Source organism: Mus caroli, chromosome 6 (genome assembly GCF_900094665.2).
Source record: "Mus caroli chromosome 6, CAROLI_EIJ_v1.1, whole genome shotgun sequence".
In the NCBI taxonomy this organism is placed as follows: Eukaryota; Metazoa; Chordata; class Mammalia; order Rodentia; family Muridae; genus Mus; species Mus caroli.
Window position 1 is genome coordinate 113,665,249 of NC_034575.1, and position 16,563 is coordinate 113,681,811.

General features: G+C 48.8%; 1 protein-coding gene across 1 annotated transcript in view; it reads right to left on the reverse strand.

Moving 5' to 3' along the window:
• The window catches only part of LOC110295755 (voltage-dependent L-type calcium channel subunit alpha-1C), a 77,616-nt gene that overhangs the window by 27,196 nt on the left and 33,857 nt on the right, over window positions 1-16,563 (reverse strand). Inside the window, exons 13-15 of the mRNA XM_029478244.1 lie at window positions 12,435-12,518; window positions 4,382-4,414; window positions 1,366-1,545 (exon numbers count right to left, since the gene is read on the reverse strand). Of these exons, the coding sequence (XP_029334104.1) occupies window positions 1,366-1,545; window positions 4,382-4,414; window positions 12,435-12,518 (297 nt within the window). The remainder of the gene's footprint in view (window positions 1-1,365; window positions 1,546-4,381; window positions 4,415-12,434; window positions 12,519-16,563) is intronic.

The following is a 16,563-nucleotide window of genomic DNA, read 5'->3' on the forward strand; positions in this document are numbered from 1 at the left end:
GGGATGGAAGTTACACAACAGGATGACCGGAGTCACCAGGGAAAAGTGGAGAGGAGGCAGCTTACATCCCATCTCTATCCAATTACTTCCCCAGAAGTGAGCAGTCAGCGCTATTGCCATGAAAACATCTAATGAGGAGAAATGCATCTTGTTTCCCCACTTTCTAGCTCTAGCGCTCAGATGTATTACTTAACATCTCTGGACTTGCTTCCTGATCTGAATATGAGAAACGGTAACGCTAACTCAGCAGGGGGTGTGGCATTTAAATGGTTTGAGGCTTGTGAAACACAACGCAACAGCCTACACATGATTTGGATCGACATATTTTAGTCCCCCTTAGACAGAGCTATGGCCACTTCAGAGGAGGTGCTGTGTGGCTTGTGNGANCCTGGGCACCTGGCCTTCTAGCTTAGGAATTATGCTGCTCATATACCACTAGATGGCACTGAGAGATCACAACATTTTTTAGTGTAAGGTGGGTTCCCTGATCAAGTCCCATTCTTCAAGGTCACCCCAGCCACTTCCCATTATAAAGAAATGTTGGGGTGTCTCAGGGGCCTCTACCAGGATCAGTCTACTGTCTTGATCCCATTAGGGCCAAGGATTCAAATCCTTAGAAACTCCCTTCACCTTGACCTGCGAAGGGGGGGTGGGGCGCAGGCTCTCATTAGGGGTCGAGGGCCAGCAGGGTAGGCCATGACTAGAAGAACAGTGGCTCTGTGTGCAGCTGGGCTGGACCTCGAGGTGGCACCTGTGGATGGCACTGCCCACAGAGCTAAGAGTTTGGAAGGGGCAGCAAGCAGGGCAGGCAAGGAACCACAACACACCCACAGTCGTCTGGGTACAATCACACCCTTGAGCCCTGGATGGGGGCAGGCTCCATGTCCTAGCTAAGCTTGTGCTGTCCAGGGCAGGGGACACAAAGCCCTAGGTTCAGGGTCTGAGGCAGTCTAAGAGTGGATGTGTGGGGGAGAAGCTGGCTTTCATGGTATCCCGGAAGGNCAGTGGGTAATTTCTACAATCCTTTCCCAAGAGTCCAAGTATCCTAACAGCTTGGCTTCTCACGAGCTTTCCACTTACAAAGCACTCCTCAGAACTGGCCTTACAATTCTCCTTTTCCGGTAAGTTCTGTGGAATGTGTTGAGCCCTGAATTTTGGAATCTCAGGTTTACTCTCATCCCCTCTCTCTTCCAAACAAGGAAATCCAAGTGCTATCACACATTCACATNGCCATTTAGAACAGANGGAGAGCCAANCCTGGGCCCTGTAGACTGGGCTGGAGCTGTTTCTTTCCTGGTCTGCCCCTGTAGGGGAGCCTTAGGCAAAGTGACATTGGAACGCTGGGCTGCTCTAAGTCCTGGNAGCAGCAGAGGTTGTCTCACTCCCAGCTTTATGAGGGGAAGGGTGCATGGTTACCTGGAAGGACTTGATGAAGGTCCACAGCAGGGTTCGGATGCCTTCCCCGCGGCTCAGCAGCTTCACCAGGCGCATGACCCGGAAGAGGCGGAAGAAGGTGATGGAGATGCGGGAGTTCTCCTCTGCACTCTAGAACCCGTTGGCAATAGGGGGTGCAGTTAACACAGCAAGAAGGTGGGGCAGGAAGGGATCCTCTGAGAAACAGCCATTGGTTGAAAGGAGGCAGGCCAGGGTGGGGCCAGCTGCACTAGACTCTTTCTTTAGGCCCGACTCTCTGTTTGTGAGGTGGGAGGCCAACACCTTTCTTCCTAGGTCAGCAGCCCATCCTTAAGGACTATGCTATGTCACAGCCCTGAGTCCATGACTTTGTTTTTCCTATCCTCGTCTTTCCCATAATTCCAAGTTCTTCACATATTATAAGCTTTGGAATCTGAGCCCAGAGANCTACTGCCCCAGGGGCTCCTGCCGTCCTGTGTTGGGAGAAAGCAACCCAGAAGTTCTTATCTTCTCAGTTCTGCCTTGTGGGTGGAACTTGGCTCTGTCAGGAGGGTAGATGGTGGTGACATCCCACACAGCTGTCTGACATTGCCTCTGAGCATGCATGCCCTGGCCATTCAAGTCTCACTTCTCTCAGTCTCCACTTTCTATTTTCCAGGGACCTGGCCCAAATGGCTGCTGGGAAATGGTGGTAGTGGCTTCTGTATTATAAGGGGAGGGCCACAGTCCCAGACTTCATTACAGTCTCTGGAATGGCTGCCCTCTCGTAGCCTCAGAGGCTGTGACCTTCCCTAGAGGTCCACAGTCTGGAGACCTGGGGATGCCCCCAGGACAAGGCAGGAAANGGATCTGCACTGAGTCCCAGGAAAGGCTGAGTCTGGTACGTGACTACTGTGGAATGCCACGCAGGGTATCTNCTGTGTGATCATGGATAGAGAAAAAGAGATGGAGGCAGCAATGAGGCATGGGGAGCTGAGGAGGGGTTAGAATTTCTGGGCTGCTTAGAGTCTAGGGCCAAAGGTTCATGACTGGTGTCTTAGTCTGAAGGAGCTTGCGGGTACAGACACAGGCCTGGCCAGATCTCTGGGGCACAAGTANCATTGCTCCCATGCCTGAGAACAAGAACTGATTATATCCTAGTCCTCCCCCACCCCCGCTCACGTGAGCAACTGACTGTGTTCCAAAGCCCTGCGAGCTGGTCAGAGCCCTTATGCCTTCCCTGAAGCTAGTGCAGCCTACCCAGCCCTGCTGGGAGCAACACCAGGAGAGAAAGGACCCTAGGAATTCCTGTTANGGCTCCCATCCCAGGCACCCCTTGAAGGAGGGGGTCTTAAGACTTTTGCTCTCCCATCCTGTTCCATCTCTTTAGCTTGTCCTCTTACTATGCTTGACAGTGTTTCTAGATCAGGCCTCCCTCATAGCACTGTGCCTCTCCGTACCCTGAACTATTCCTTAGTACTAAAGCCTGAGGCTCCACAAGCCCTTTCAGTTCTTCTATGGCCTTCTGGTCCATCCCTGAGGTCTATCTGGAGGGGTATAAGTAACGAACTTTAGGAAAATGCAAGGGGCAACAGGTTGGAGTGGCGACATATCCAACCTCCATGTTAATTATCCCCACCCCCAGAGGAGGCAGGATACTTTGGGACAGATTTTCCAAATCAGCCCCACACTTCATATTGGATGGGCTCTGAAGAAACCAAGCCATAGGGTCCTAGTTTTCAGACAATGGTCAGAACATTTCTTATATTTTAAAACTGGAATCACCCCAATTGCCATTAAGACACTAGCGCTGCCAGGCAGTGGACAGACTCACAGGTGTCAGCAATGTGCTGGTCCTCCGCACGATGTCTTTGGCTCCTATAACCACTGCATCCATTTGGCTCCTCTAAGTTCTATTTTCTGTCCTTAGAAAGAAGCTTGTTCCTCAGAGCAGCATACAGGGAGCTCAGAGGTTTTACTATCTGTCAGTTCTGCCATGTTTAAGAAAGGAAAAAAAAGCCCCACCCAAACCCACCCACCAGAAAACAAAAAACAAGCTTAAGTGGGGCTTTCATTTGTGGGTGCAAACCCTTTGTAAAGCTGGTGCCACTGGAACACCTAGGCCTGATGAGTTAAGAAACCAAACCCCCAAAATTTCCTAGGCAGCTTTTTGGCCGGGGTGGGCTGCTATGGAGACCACCACTACATCTCTCAATCTAGCTGTCAGGGGCTTGGGGAATCATTAGCCTTGTTTGAAAGCCGTGATGTACCTCTTAGGGGAAGCCATTCCAAGGAGACTTCAAGGTCGTGTGGTGAGGCACGGCTACCACTCAGCCAAAAGAAATGGACATTCCTCAACCAGGGCTGGTTTGGATAGTTTGTTTTCCTGCTTCCCACATGTTACAGAAAATGACTCTAGTGCACATGTAATGAACTCAAGGAACTTAGAAAGATGTAAGACTAAGGCTCAGGGTGACAGCAGAGACTCTAGAGGGCCAACCCTTGTGCCACAGCAAATCCCAGTGTGGGTCTTTCACAGCCTTCCACGCAAAGCTTGGGGTAAGCTAGTCATCATAGACCTAATCAGAACTGCCTTTCCTTCTAGCTGGACCCCACCCCTGCTTCTGTCTTCTCCCTGGAGCCCTAGTCACAGTTCTCAAAAGCACCCCTCACAAATTCCTACATTAGACGAAACACACCATCCTTGGGATGTTTAACAGGAAATAGCATGGGTCCAGTTCTCTCCCAGTGGGTCACGGTGACTCACCACCCAGAGGAAGCTTGGGGAAGTAGAGGAANACCACTGTACACACACCCTTGCACAGCTCACGTGAGCACAGGCAGTTAAGGCACACAACGGACATGGTGGCCACATGCAATGGGAGCTGGGCTGGGTTCCCAGGGCTCTGGAAATCGGGGTGGATAAGACGTGGGTGGCTAGAGGGGGAGCCACAGAAGCTGGAAATGTGGTCTGGAGGGTTGTTCTTACCATAGAGGGAGAGCATTGGGTATGTTCAGCTGGCTTTAAAGAAAGGCAGACAGAGATAAGCTGTAATGAGTCTCCAACGAAGAGCCTGGTATTCTAGGTCTTGGCTAACAGAGGAACAACACAGTGGTAGGACAGGGCATAAGGAAACAGGTGAAAGAAATATACAAGCGTGGGCCTGGCAGGGGGAGGAACTCCAGTGAGAACATGGGCTAGGTGTCACTGGGCCACACGGCCAACAAGGACCCGCAAGATTCTCCTGCTCTATTCAGTGACCACCTCTGNTTGTGTGTGAAACAACTCAGCCCCAATACAGAGGAGGAAGTGAGGCCTTNCAGATTTGTGGCNGGAGCTCAATTTTTGTTTATTTACTTTTTGTTCTCAGGTAGCCTGTTTCAGCCCACTCTATGAAGTCCTGGCTGGAGGACACACCCTGGCCTATGTGTGCCCACCGTTGTCCACACACAGCTAAGCAAGTGAGCTTTACAGCGACAGCTCCTCAGGTTAGAGAAGGCTGAATTCCAACTGTGTCTAAGAGAAGATCTAAGGACTCAGTCCTCCAACCTCTCCAGAAGGAACTTTTTCCAAAAGATCAGGCTCAGGCTGGACATGGCCTTGCCTAGACCTCAATTCAGAGATGGAGACACTTGGCCACTGGCATGGAAGGATGCTGAACTGCTTTTTAGTCTCCAAGGCCTTGTACACAATATAGGATAATGCCAATAGTGCCCAAAGAAGTTGTTTTCCTGGGCTAGATGTCTGGGTTTGCTTGGTGGCAATAGTTCACAGGAGCACCTCAAGGCCCCTCCTGTCACAGTTTCCCTGGTAATCTTCCTGTGGAGATAGCCCAGCACTGGGCTCTGGCATACAGCAATCACCCCTGACTGATCTCACCCACTGGTGCTCTAGCCTAAGCCGGTGCCTTCCACTTTCAGTGTTACCCCTGCGTTTGTTTTTAAGATACACACAAGGAAACACATAATGGGATTTTTGAAGGAAAGAACTGGTTCATAGTTAGATACTTTCTTGTAGTCTGAAAATACTTCTTGGTAACATATTTCTTAGTAATTGACTAAAAAAACTATTTTTTTTTCCCATAGAGAGTTGGTTTGGATTGTTTTGAGGATGGTAGAGAGTGAGGAAGGGNGCAGAAGGGCCTTCTCTAGGCATGATACCACAGTGCTGTTCTGATTGCCAGCCAGCTGGCCAGGCTGCATGTCTGGAGGGAATAGGTCAGTAGGATATAGCTACTGGGTGGACAGAGAACACAGAAACAGATAAACAGACATATACACTCACACACACACATACACACTCACACACACATGGCATTTCTTGTCCAAGCACCCCAGTCCCTCTTTCATTGGCATGAGTCAGCTGTCATGATGGTCAAGCCTATGTCTCTGAGTATATTTTTTTGTCACACCCCCCACCCCTCCAACCCCTGCCTGGTGCAGGGTCTTTGCTCATGGATTGCTAGATAAAGGGTTCTGTGCTTCCAGGGATTCAGCAGTGGAGCAGGAGAGCTACACAGAGGCCTTCTGCTCAGTAGACATGCCAGGGTTCTGTGGCTCAATTGTTCTGGGAGTGTTGCTTTGCTCCTAGGAACACCCTAATGTCCCCCCCCCCATCTACTCACCATTTCCAAGAACCTTAGGTAAGCCTTTAAAGGACTTCTGGGTCTATCTTAAATAAGATGGAGGCAATTCAGAAAATTCATCAGCTCAGCTGGTCCCACTAAACCAGCCTCTATCTATCCATCACAAAGAAATAAAGTAGTTTATTTTTAAGCACTCAAACTCTGGGGATCCTCATTCACCATGGCTAGCATCCCTCTGGATGCTTTCTTTCTTAGCCTTTTGTTGGCTGGGTTAAGATATCATCTACTTAAGTTAAATTTTACTTCAAAATTCAGGCTTAGGTCTGATTACCTCTCTGGTATTGTATTCTTTTAGTGTCATGCCTTAGCTTGATAGCCCGTAGGCCACATCTTCACATCAGGACACAAGATTTCAGAGCAGCTTGGAATGAGGGTTCTTTGAGACCGACCTTGTGTCTTAGGCTCCCCAGCCCAGGTAATAATAACTTCACAAAGAAAGCTGAGAAAGTCTGGGGTGACTTTTTCTTAAAGGCATATTACACGGAAAGCTTTGCTTGGCTGGAGTAGCATCTCTTTAGCATTCCCCACACACTGTGCTTACATGGTCTCAGAAGCACCATTCACAACAGAGTCAGGATGTAAGCACTGAGTGAGTTCTGTGTGGGAAGAAGCCTAGGCAGGCCAGATGGTGTCCCCTAGACAACCTCATGTGACCATCCGGATCTTTAGTACCTNCCTAGCTGTAAGGAAAACGCTTTGGTGTACTATATAGGGGGACTGGAGCCCTTGACATTGGATGTCCATGCTGCACCACACTAAGGAGTTTAAGCCCATGGTCATGTCTGTCTTCCTTGCTACTTTGTGAGTTCCTCATCTCTGTAGGGGTGGATCCATAGAAGGCAGCCAGCTCCATGCCCAGGCTGTTCTCCGATGCAGGCAGGAATTGGAGCCAGGAAAAGAGCNAACAGGCTTCATTATCAGGAAGCCAGTAAGGAATAGTTGGTAACTGGAAGCCATGCCTGTGGGTTTGTGGTGGAAAGATGCTGTGGGGGAAAGGCAGCACCAGGGATGGTGGTGAGGGGGACCTGNAGCTAGCANTATGACCCATCCTTTCCTGAAGCTGACACCAGTCTTCTTGCCAGTTTGGCAGCCCTGTATCCTTCTTTTGTTCTCTCTCCTTGTCTCTTGCCTCCGTTGCTCTGGCCAATGGATGTAATGTGCATTCCATCTCCATGCCTGCTCTCTCTGGAGTCTTGTACCTGCCACTAAGGTCCCTACACAATGCTCTGTGTGAGCATCCCAAGGGCAGCAAGCTTCTGGTGGCTAAGCATCAGCACAGGGAGGTCGGTAAGCAGGTCTGTGTAGGTCAGTTGCAGGAAGGCACCAGATGAACACCATGAGTGGTAGAAGCCACCAATTTCCACTTTCAGGGGTGCTATGCTGACACCATCTCACTGCATGGCTGTTGCTCTGTGTGCACATAAGAGTTGGCTGATGGGAATGGCTTGAATCATNGGTGTGTCATTAGTTAGCTATAAGACTCTGGACAGGTTGCTCATCTTGCCTGGGCCTAGATTTCATATGTATAGGGGATTCCTTGGTCTTGATTCAATCACAAGAGTCCTGGAGTTGTTGTCTTGAAGACTGACACAGTCAAGGAGTAGGTCTCATGTCATCCCTATTTCCTCTTCCTCCTCACCAGCCAAGGTCACAGCAAATGTCATCGATTCTTAGTTTATTTTCATGCTCTGGTCTTTTCTGTGGCCCAACACCTTGCATCTAGCCATTCTTCCATGTTTCTTCCCCTAAACTTGCTTAGAAGCCTCCAAGGGTCGGGGGTCTTTTCCAGGTACGGTCCTAGTGCCTGCAGCTCTCCTGGAATGGTTTTTCTTGTCCCTGTCTCTGCACAATCCCCAAATGAGCCACATGGGAGCNCAGGTGGAGGTGAGCACGGCGTGGACCCGGGAGTCCTAGAAATGCAGCANGGAACTCTTACCTCGCCACACTGGATCACAAAGGCCAGGAGCTGNAAGAGTCTCTCAGGCCTCTCCATCCAACTCCTACCACACTCAAAAACACTGAGGCCTAGGGTCCTGGATCGACTACCCTAAGACATGGGGTTCCTGGGACCTAGGCTGGAAATATAACCATGGCTTCATAATGTATAGTTAATGGTTTTCCACACCTATACTGTAGGAAATNAGGTCCTCTAGAACTTTCTATCATTCAATATCCTTTCAGAGGCACAATGAAGAAGCTCAGAAAGGCTACTGGTCATATCCTCAAACTGATTCCCATTTGGGATATCAGGGAGAGCTCTGGGGGATACTACCAGGACTTCCATGAACAACCANGGAACATTTCTAGGAGGGTTTGATTCCTGCTCCAGGACTGGAGAAGAAGCAATGCCCTACTAACATGGAGCAACACCATACTTTGACTCTACAGAGCTCGCACTGGAAGAGCGAGACAGACTTAGACAAGATGAAGTGCTAGGGAGAAGGGCGGAGACCTGGGTTTGAGGCAGCCTTACATGGCAGAGGGGAGGCTTAGAGGGGCCTTAGAAACAGCCTGCAGCCCTAGGAGGACCCCACTCTCAGTCTTCAGAGTTCAAAACTTAGGATAAAAAGGAATGTAAATCCAAAGTTGCTCTGACTATGAAAGTCCCACTTGTTCATGCCAGGTGCCCCTGACCAGCCCTCTTTGGACATTCTTGTCTTATTCTCTGTACTTACTGCATCCTGGCATGAACCTGCAAACCATGAATACTGGGTTCTTTCTGACACAAATATGTACCAAGTGGCTAAAGAAGTATCTACCCATAGAAGGAGATTGTGAGCCTACCAAGATGAGTGTGTGCTGACTCCAGAATTGATGAGAAGTACCGGGGGAAAGGTAGATAGATTTAAACGTGCAAAATACTTGGAAGGAAAGAAGGGAGGGAGGGGANGAGGGAGGGAGGGAGGGAGAATACAACATTCANTGAAAGGATGACTGCCATGTTCTGGAGGAGCACGAGGGGATGGCTTACAGCTGAAAAGCTGTCGTGGGTAGCTTCTGGATAGAACCTGGGTTGGGGATCTGTGCTTGGGATGATTATATGTATGTAGAGAAGTCTGGGAAGGTCTGGAGCAGGGGCTAGGGATGGGGGATTTCCTGGATTTTCCCATGGGATTCTAAGAAAAATCTGGCACCGGGCTTGGAGCAGCTCACCTAAAGGCAGAGAAATGTGAGCCGGGTATTCTTATGTCCTACTGGATACTGGCCCAGTGCAGGCTTTTGTGGTAACGCTTGTGGCCACAGGCCTGTCCAGGCTCTGGCCCTGTNGCTGTGGATGACCTGTATTTTCTCTGATGGGCTACACCTGCTGGTCACCTCCATGGGTCAATTAACAGCATTTGGGGAAAGGGTTACCCTTGGCAAGTGTGCGCTCTACGTTACGGGCACGCCAAGAAGTTGGTCGAGTAAGATCAGGGATTTTTGAGAGGATGTGATTTGCTCAGATGCTGTAGTTTTTACTCCATAGATCTTTACAGTTGACATAAGGCTTTTGAATAGGTGCTGTTATGTGAGCATGCATATATACCCATGTCTACATTTTTATATAGGGAACAGTATATTTGCTTTGCCTTTTAAAAACTGAAAGCAGAAGTAGAGATGTCATAGCAGGATGAGAGCTATGGGTTTTGCCATCAGTAAAAGAACCCCAGAGGAGCTCCTGGGGTGCAAAGGGTCTTTTGTCATCATGGGAAGGAGCAAGCTGTCCTTCCCCATGTTTTCCTACTGTGTATCTTTGCTCTGATTTCTGTACAGAGCTGCAGTACTGTCTGAATACAGATGGCAGAGCCCATGGCTTGTCTTTCTTTTTGCTCTTTTCCCTGCAGAACCCTCAGGGCAGTGCAATGTGTGGCATCTGTGCTAAGCATAGGGTCTAGCCTTTAAGTTCTGAGACTTAAATAACAACTGGAATATAACTTAGGGTTCACACAGGCAGACTGCTAGGCGTCAACTCAGAAAGGAGGCCAGCGGCAGCTGTGAAAGACTGGCTTTGTTATTATTTATCTGGGNATTTACTGGAAGGAGGCAAGCCTGAGGGTTCACATATATGCATATAGGCATGTGCACACACACATAGCTGCACACTCTGGGTGCTCTGTTTGAAGAGCACGTCTTTGTAGGATGCTTTGAGGATGGAAAATCAACAGGAGGAGAGGCGGTGTCTGGAGATTATCTAGGGTTAGGAAAGGCTTGGGTCCCAACTCCAATGGTTGCCCAGAACTTGTAAAGAACCCTTCATTTTCTTACCCTATAATTCACTTACACACACACACACACACACACACACACACACACACACACACACGGTCTCAGACACAGAGGGGCAGTTGAGGCTGGAGCTATAGGATAAGCAAAGGGCAAAGAAAGGACTGTATGAAGAACGTGAAATCGTCCTTCCTCAGTCCCGTGGCTACACAGAGGAGAACCAAACCAGTGAGAGAATATGTCTACTCAAACAAAGTCTTGGGANTGGGCCAGGCTGCATAGAGGGTGTGGGATGTGTGGAGGACAGCGAGGGAATTCCAAACATCTAAGATTGAATTACAGAATCAGGTGGTCTGTGCTTGTATTCAATGGTACTATCCATCAAAGGCTTATGCAAACATCATCAAGTCTCTTACTTATGGAAAAATAATGACAAAAACTAAACAAGACATGTTAAGGAATAACTGCAAGAGGACTTGCTTATAGATAAAGAGAGGATGCTTAAACATGCCAGGTAACAAGAAGACATGTGCAAGAACTGTATAGAAGGAGGCAGCTCTGGGGAGGAGAGGGCAACAGGGTGGTGACTGTGGGGTCTGCCTGAGGCCCGAGAGCCAGGGGCAGGTTATGAAGGGTAAGGGGAGGGAGAGCAGGCAGGTGCACAGTTCACGCTCTATGGTGAGTTCACATGGGCATGAGGCTCTTACATGGATCCTGTGTCCATGGTAATGGAAAGAGAAAACCTATCCAAAACCTTTCAGTAAATCACCCGTCCACCAGGCTCTTTACTGTTTCCAGAAAAGGGAGGATAATCAGATCTCAAACACGGCCAGTACCATGGGCTAATGGTGTTGAGTCAAAGCAGACAGAGTCTGTCCAATGTGAAGATAATCAGCTAGTCCTTGGGAGAGGGAAGGTCATGGCTGACGATGCAGGCACATTCATAGCCTCAGCTCTGGGCATTCTGTTTGAGAGCACATCTTTTTAGGATGTTATGAGGATGGAGAATCAAAAGGAGGTGAGGCAGTGTCTGGAGATGATCTGGGGTTAGGAAAGGCTTGGGTCTCAGCTCCAGTGGTTGCCCAGAACTTGTAAAGAACCCTTCATTTTTCTCCCTCCATAAGTCACATAGCTGCACCCTCCTATACGGTGTGAGTCATGCCAGCCTGAGAGAAAAAGATGCAGCAACCAACATTTAAAAGGGAGTCTTAGTGCGTTCCAAAGATTAACTGAATAACAAAAAAAAAAAAAAGAGAAATAAAAAAACCAAAAAAAAAAACCCAAAAAAGAAAGAAATCTCCAAACAAAGCAAACAAAAGAAAAAACCCAATTTGAGCCAATTTAAACAAATTAAAACATGAAATAGAAATAAGGAGGTGGGCACAGGAGGTAAAAATGAGAGACAAAAAATAAAGCAGGGGGAAACGGATGGATGTTAAGCAAGCGGGGTCGGCGGGGTCACAGACGCCATGTACTTACGTGTACCTCGGTGATTGCTATATCAACAATGCTACCCACAACAATCAAGGCGTCAAATGTATTCCATGCATCACAGAAATAGTGCTGCATGGGGCGGGAAAGCCAGGAAAGAGAGAAGGAGACAAATCAACAAAAGAGGAGAAAACAAAAAACACAGGGAGGAGGAAAATGAAAACAAAAACAAAAACAAAAAAAACAAAAGAGGCATGAAAGAAAGGAGAGAAGAGAAAAAAAATGAGAGAAGAAAGAGGTTACGCGGTGTATTAGACTCTCTTACCACTCTACACGCTGGCGGCTCAAACCTGGGCAACCTGGGTTTCGCAGGGTGGAGAGGCCTGACAAAAGCTAGGTTAGTTCCGAGGCTGGGTGGGCGACAGCCACCCAGAAGGCAGCCAGGCCTGGCCCAACCAGTGTGCAGCCTGTTCCCTCCGCTCAGCTCTGCGCCCTTGGGCCCCGGTGTAGCCAGGGCAAGTGGGAAAAAAAGGAGAATAGACTTCTGCTTTTTTTCCCCCCTTCACAAGACGACGGCAGGTTCAATAAAAAGCATGACTGGAGGTGGGTAAAATCGGAAATTAAAACAAAAACATAAAAAGAGGTAAACAAAGAGAGTGAGAGAGAGAGAGAGAGAGAGAGAGAGAGTGAGAGAGGGAGGAGTGGAGGAGGCAGGAGAGGTGGAAGGACCAGGGCCCCTGGGGAGGGCAGAGCGATACTCACATTAGTCTCACTGAGAATGACATCAATTATGCTCCCAATGACGATGAGGAAGTCAAAAACATTCCAGGGATCACTAAAGTAACCCTACATGAGGGAGGGGCAGGCAGGACGGGGATTAAAAAGGAATATTAGACAGATAAGAACAGAGCAACATTACCATTAGAATCACTGTCCTGGCACCTGAGTGTTGCTGTTGGGAGTTCCAAACACCAGCATCTGGCCAGGAGCCTGGTTNGGTTAGAAGCAGCAGGGAGGCATTCAGTTCAACCCTCCTGCCCTGCCTTTCATGGGTCACATGGTCCACATCCTCTCCGCCTCCTCCACAGAGGACCCTTCCACTTCCTCAGGGCAGTAGCCATGGGTCTAGGGAGTGTGAGTAAGACACGGTGGCTGGACTACACTGATTATTTGTCATCTCCTATAGTCTAGTATATAGTACATCATATATCATATAGCCTATTGTATATCACATATGACCTATACCTTCACTTCTGTTTACTAGAAGGAACTATCAGGAGGGAGAGAAGTCATCTTGTGGGTGGTAAGTCTGGAATCAAAGCTCAGAGATAACCAAAGGACCAGATCACTGAAGCAGTGTCCACAGTATGCTGGACTCTGTAGATGCAATCAGGTTTAGCCTCTTTCCTGCTCTGGTCATGCCCATACGCCTCAGGGCAAGCTTGGCTTTTCTGATGGGATAGAAGTGTCTCCGGGTCTAGAAGCCTCTCTAGATAGCACCCCCAGGGGTGTCTCATAAGTACCACCCCAGGCTCCTTGATATAAAGTCTCAGTAGGATGAAAATGCTGCCAAAGTGATGGGAGCTATCAAAGACTTCCCTGNGCACAGGCTGGGGGAGGGAGGGATTGGTTGGCGGGTGGGCTGCTGCCTTCTTAGGAAGGCAATAGAGCCCTGGAGAGGAGAGTCAGGCCTGGAGGGAAAGACCAGGGTCCTGACTTTACTACTGTTGCCTGCCTGGGTTTCATTGACTTTTCATTGGGGACTGCTGGGTAAACAGCCTCCTTACAAAGCCCAAGTGGTATTCTCAAGTCTTGATTATTGCCTTTGGGGGAGGTGTGGCAGCTTAAAGGGCCTTGTCTCAGAGCACAGAGTCTTGGTCCCCTTGGTGGAATGTAGAGGATCTAGGACCAAGGAGACCTTCCTTCTTTTAATAATTGACCCCTTTTGTTTTCCAGAGAAAGCTCTCCAAAGGGGCACATCTGTGCTTGCTCAGCTGGGCTCTCAGAGATGGGTCTCTGGCAAGAGGCTTCAGGAGCAGGAGAGTGCTCATGGAGCGNTTCAGCTGTCTGCTCCCAAAGGCCACCAGCTCTCTTTTCCACGTTTTACCNATAAGAGCTAAGCCCATGTTCTTCTATCCTGCTGGCTTTACCCAGCTCCCTAAGTTGTCTGGCTTCCCATCCATCTCCTTCTAGAGTAAACTACATGAAAGGCCATCCTAGGGCTATTATTCTTAGAAGAGGAGGTCAGGCCACAGGGAAAGGGGACTCTAAGTTCCCAGGCATTTCTGCCCAAAGAAAACCTATGCTGCCCCAGGAGGGTTTGGGCAGCCTGACTGGGGCTGAGGCTGTCCAGGTTTCAGGTCAGATGAGGGTCNGCNTGAGTCAGAGACTTCTCTCTTCCAGTTACATCACATGCTCTAAGCAGGAAATAACTAGTGCACTCCTGGGTTCTTANACACTACTCAGGGCAGAAAGGAACACTGATCTGGGAGAGGGTGGGTAGGGGTGAATCTCCCAAGTGACCCCTACATATGTGTATGCTTTAAAACTGGATCTTGAAAAAAATAATTCTGGGGACTATCTGTAAATGTGAGTCATTTGTTTGGGAACAGAGCTATTTTAGGAGGAAAACGGAAGAGAGGTCAAAGAAGAGAAGGGAGAGAAACAGGATCAAAAGCAAAACCATAGGATGACCAGCACCAACCTAGAAAATGTGGCAAGCAAATGTTATTGGGGGTACNGAATAGGAGGAGAGAGGAGGGNGGGAGTTCTCTGTTCAAACAATGAAGAGGAGCTGGGATCTTTCCATCCACCAAAGACCTGCAACAAACGGGTAAATTGGCCATGGTCTGCAGTACCTCTGAGAGGGGAGAGAGAAGGAGGAAGGCAGAGTGGGCTCCATGTTGAAAAGCACATATACACACAGTTAATCTGCTAGTACCTTCCAGAGGAAGGGGCTGAGACTTAAAGGGACCAGCAACCTCCAGATGTGTAGTTCTGTTTTCCCTTTCTCTTGGATTGAATTTTTTTATGTGCAGAGAGAAAGAAATGACCCTCAGTCATCACCCTCCCCTGGCCGTAGCTGCACATCACTGGATTGGCTAGGCCTGTTGGGATTAATCCCACCTCCTGGTTGCGTGTCCCAGCCTGTGATGTTGGGGCTTTTGATAGACTTCTCTGCCCTCTAGCAGATCACCTTGTGGAAATCACTGGGTGTGGAAACCAAGTTCCCTTGTTGCCAAAGGCTCTGGTGGACACCCAGCCCTGGCACTCACATGCACAGCTGGAACGCAGTGGGGTCAGAGCAACTCTGAGGGTGGAGAGTCCCTTTAAGAGGCAGCTTTTCACCCTGACCTATAGACCCACATTCCCATCCCTCTATCCCTTGGCCCATTGGTCCTTTCCCATCCTTCTATCCCTTGGCCCATTGGTCCTTTCCCATCCTTCTATCCCTTGGCCCATTGGTCCTTTCCCATCCCTCTATCCCTTGGCCCATTGGTCCTCTCAGCTGGACCTTGAGGATGGCTTCAGACCCAACTTCAAGATTTCTTCCTTTTGTTGCTTTCTTNTTCTTCCCACTATTTCAAGAACCATTACCTCCTACCTGCCCCACACCAGTTCCAGAAACAAAGCCCACACCCACCAGTTTGGTAATAAATAGGTTGTCCAAGGGAGACACCTGGCCAAGTCCTTATATGAGGGGTCTGGAAGAATATTTCTTCCGTAAGCTCTGGTGTGAAAGAGTTAAGTGTTTTCTTTTTATGCACATAGATGCATGCATGCACACCCATTACCCCTACCCTTCATTTTTTTNCCCATGAGGATTTGGGCCTTGGGTGTAGAACAGAGAGGAAAGTGGGGGACACAGACCCTTTTTAAAAATAAAATCAGTTTAACCAGAACCAGTTTATACTTGCCACCCATCTTTCCTCGGGTGAGTGGGCTTCCTGTAGTTGGAAAATCAGGGCTAGAGAGCATTGTTCTGGCTCTTTTAGAAGTGGCAAACCAAACCTCTGTCTTCCCAACTCCTCAGAGCCAGTGAAGAGAGATGCCTGCAGAAAAGACGGTGTGTATCTAGCCAGAAGTCTTCTCTCACCATCCGCCACAACCTGAATCCTGAGTGGCCTCCCCTTTCAAATTACCAGGATCTTCATATGAGATCAGAATGTGGGTTCTCCCTTCTGGCCTAGCTAGGGAAAGTTGGGCGTGGCCCCCATTGTCAAAGTCTGATCATTGCTTTCTAGCCTCCTCTCCCTGGGCGGAGCTTCTGAGCAATGGACAGCTAATTAGCATTTGCTTCAGCAGATCATTTTCAGGAAGGAAACATGACTACAGAAGTTTTACATTTCACGTGCACGAGGATTTTGTATTTTCTTCTCTTTTGGATTAGTTGTACCTCGATTCAATGATGTCATGGGAGCCCTACTCTGTTGACACAGGCAGTGTTCCTAACTGAATGATCTTTGGAGGCAGTTGGCTCAAATCCTATGCTGCCACTTTCTAACTGGGCAGCTGTGTGTGTCAGATTTCTATCACCATGACAAAGTACTCGTGGGAATCAGTGAGAAAGGAAGGCTCAGGGTTTGAATTCGTGGTGTTGTTTCTGCTGCTTTGGGTCTCTGGTGAGGCAGCTCACAATGGTAGATCAGGTCTGTTTATCTCATGGTGGTCAAGCAAAGGAAACAGAAAGGGTCTCTGTACTTCAAAGACACTCTGGCGAGGACCTAGCTTCCTCCTGTTGCAGGATTTTCCCTGTCCAATCACATTAGGTGGGAGGCTTGTGATTGGACAGGAGAAGGGAGGCAGAGCAAGGAGTTGAGACAGCGAGTTCGAGGTCTCAGGAGGAGAGAGAGACGCCAACATGGAAGCAGACAGACAGGGAGAAGATCCT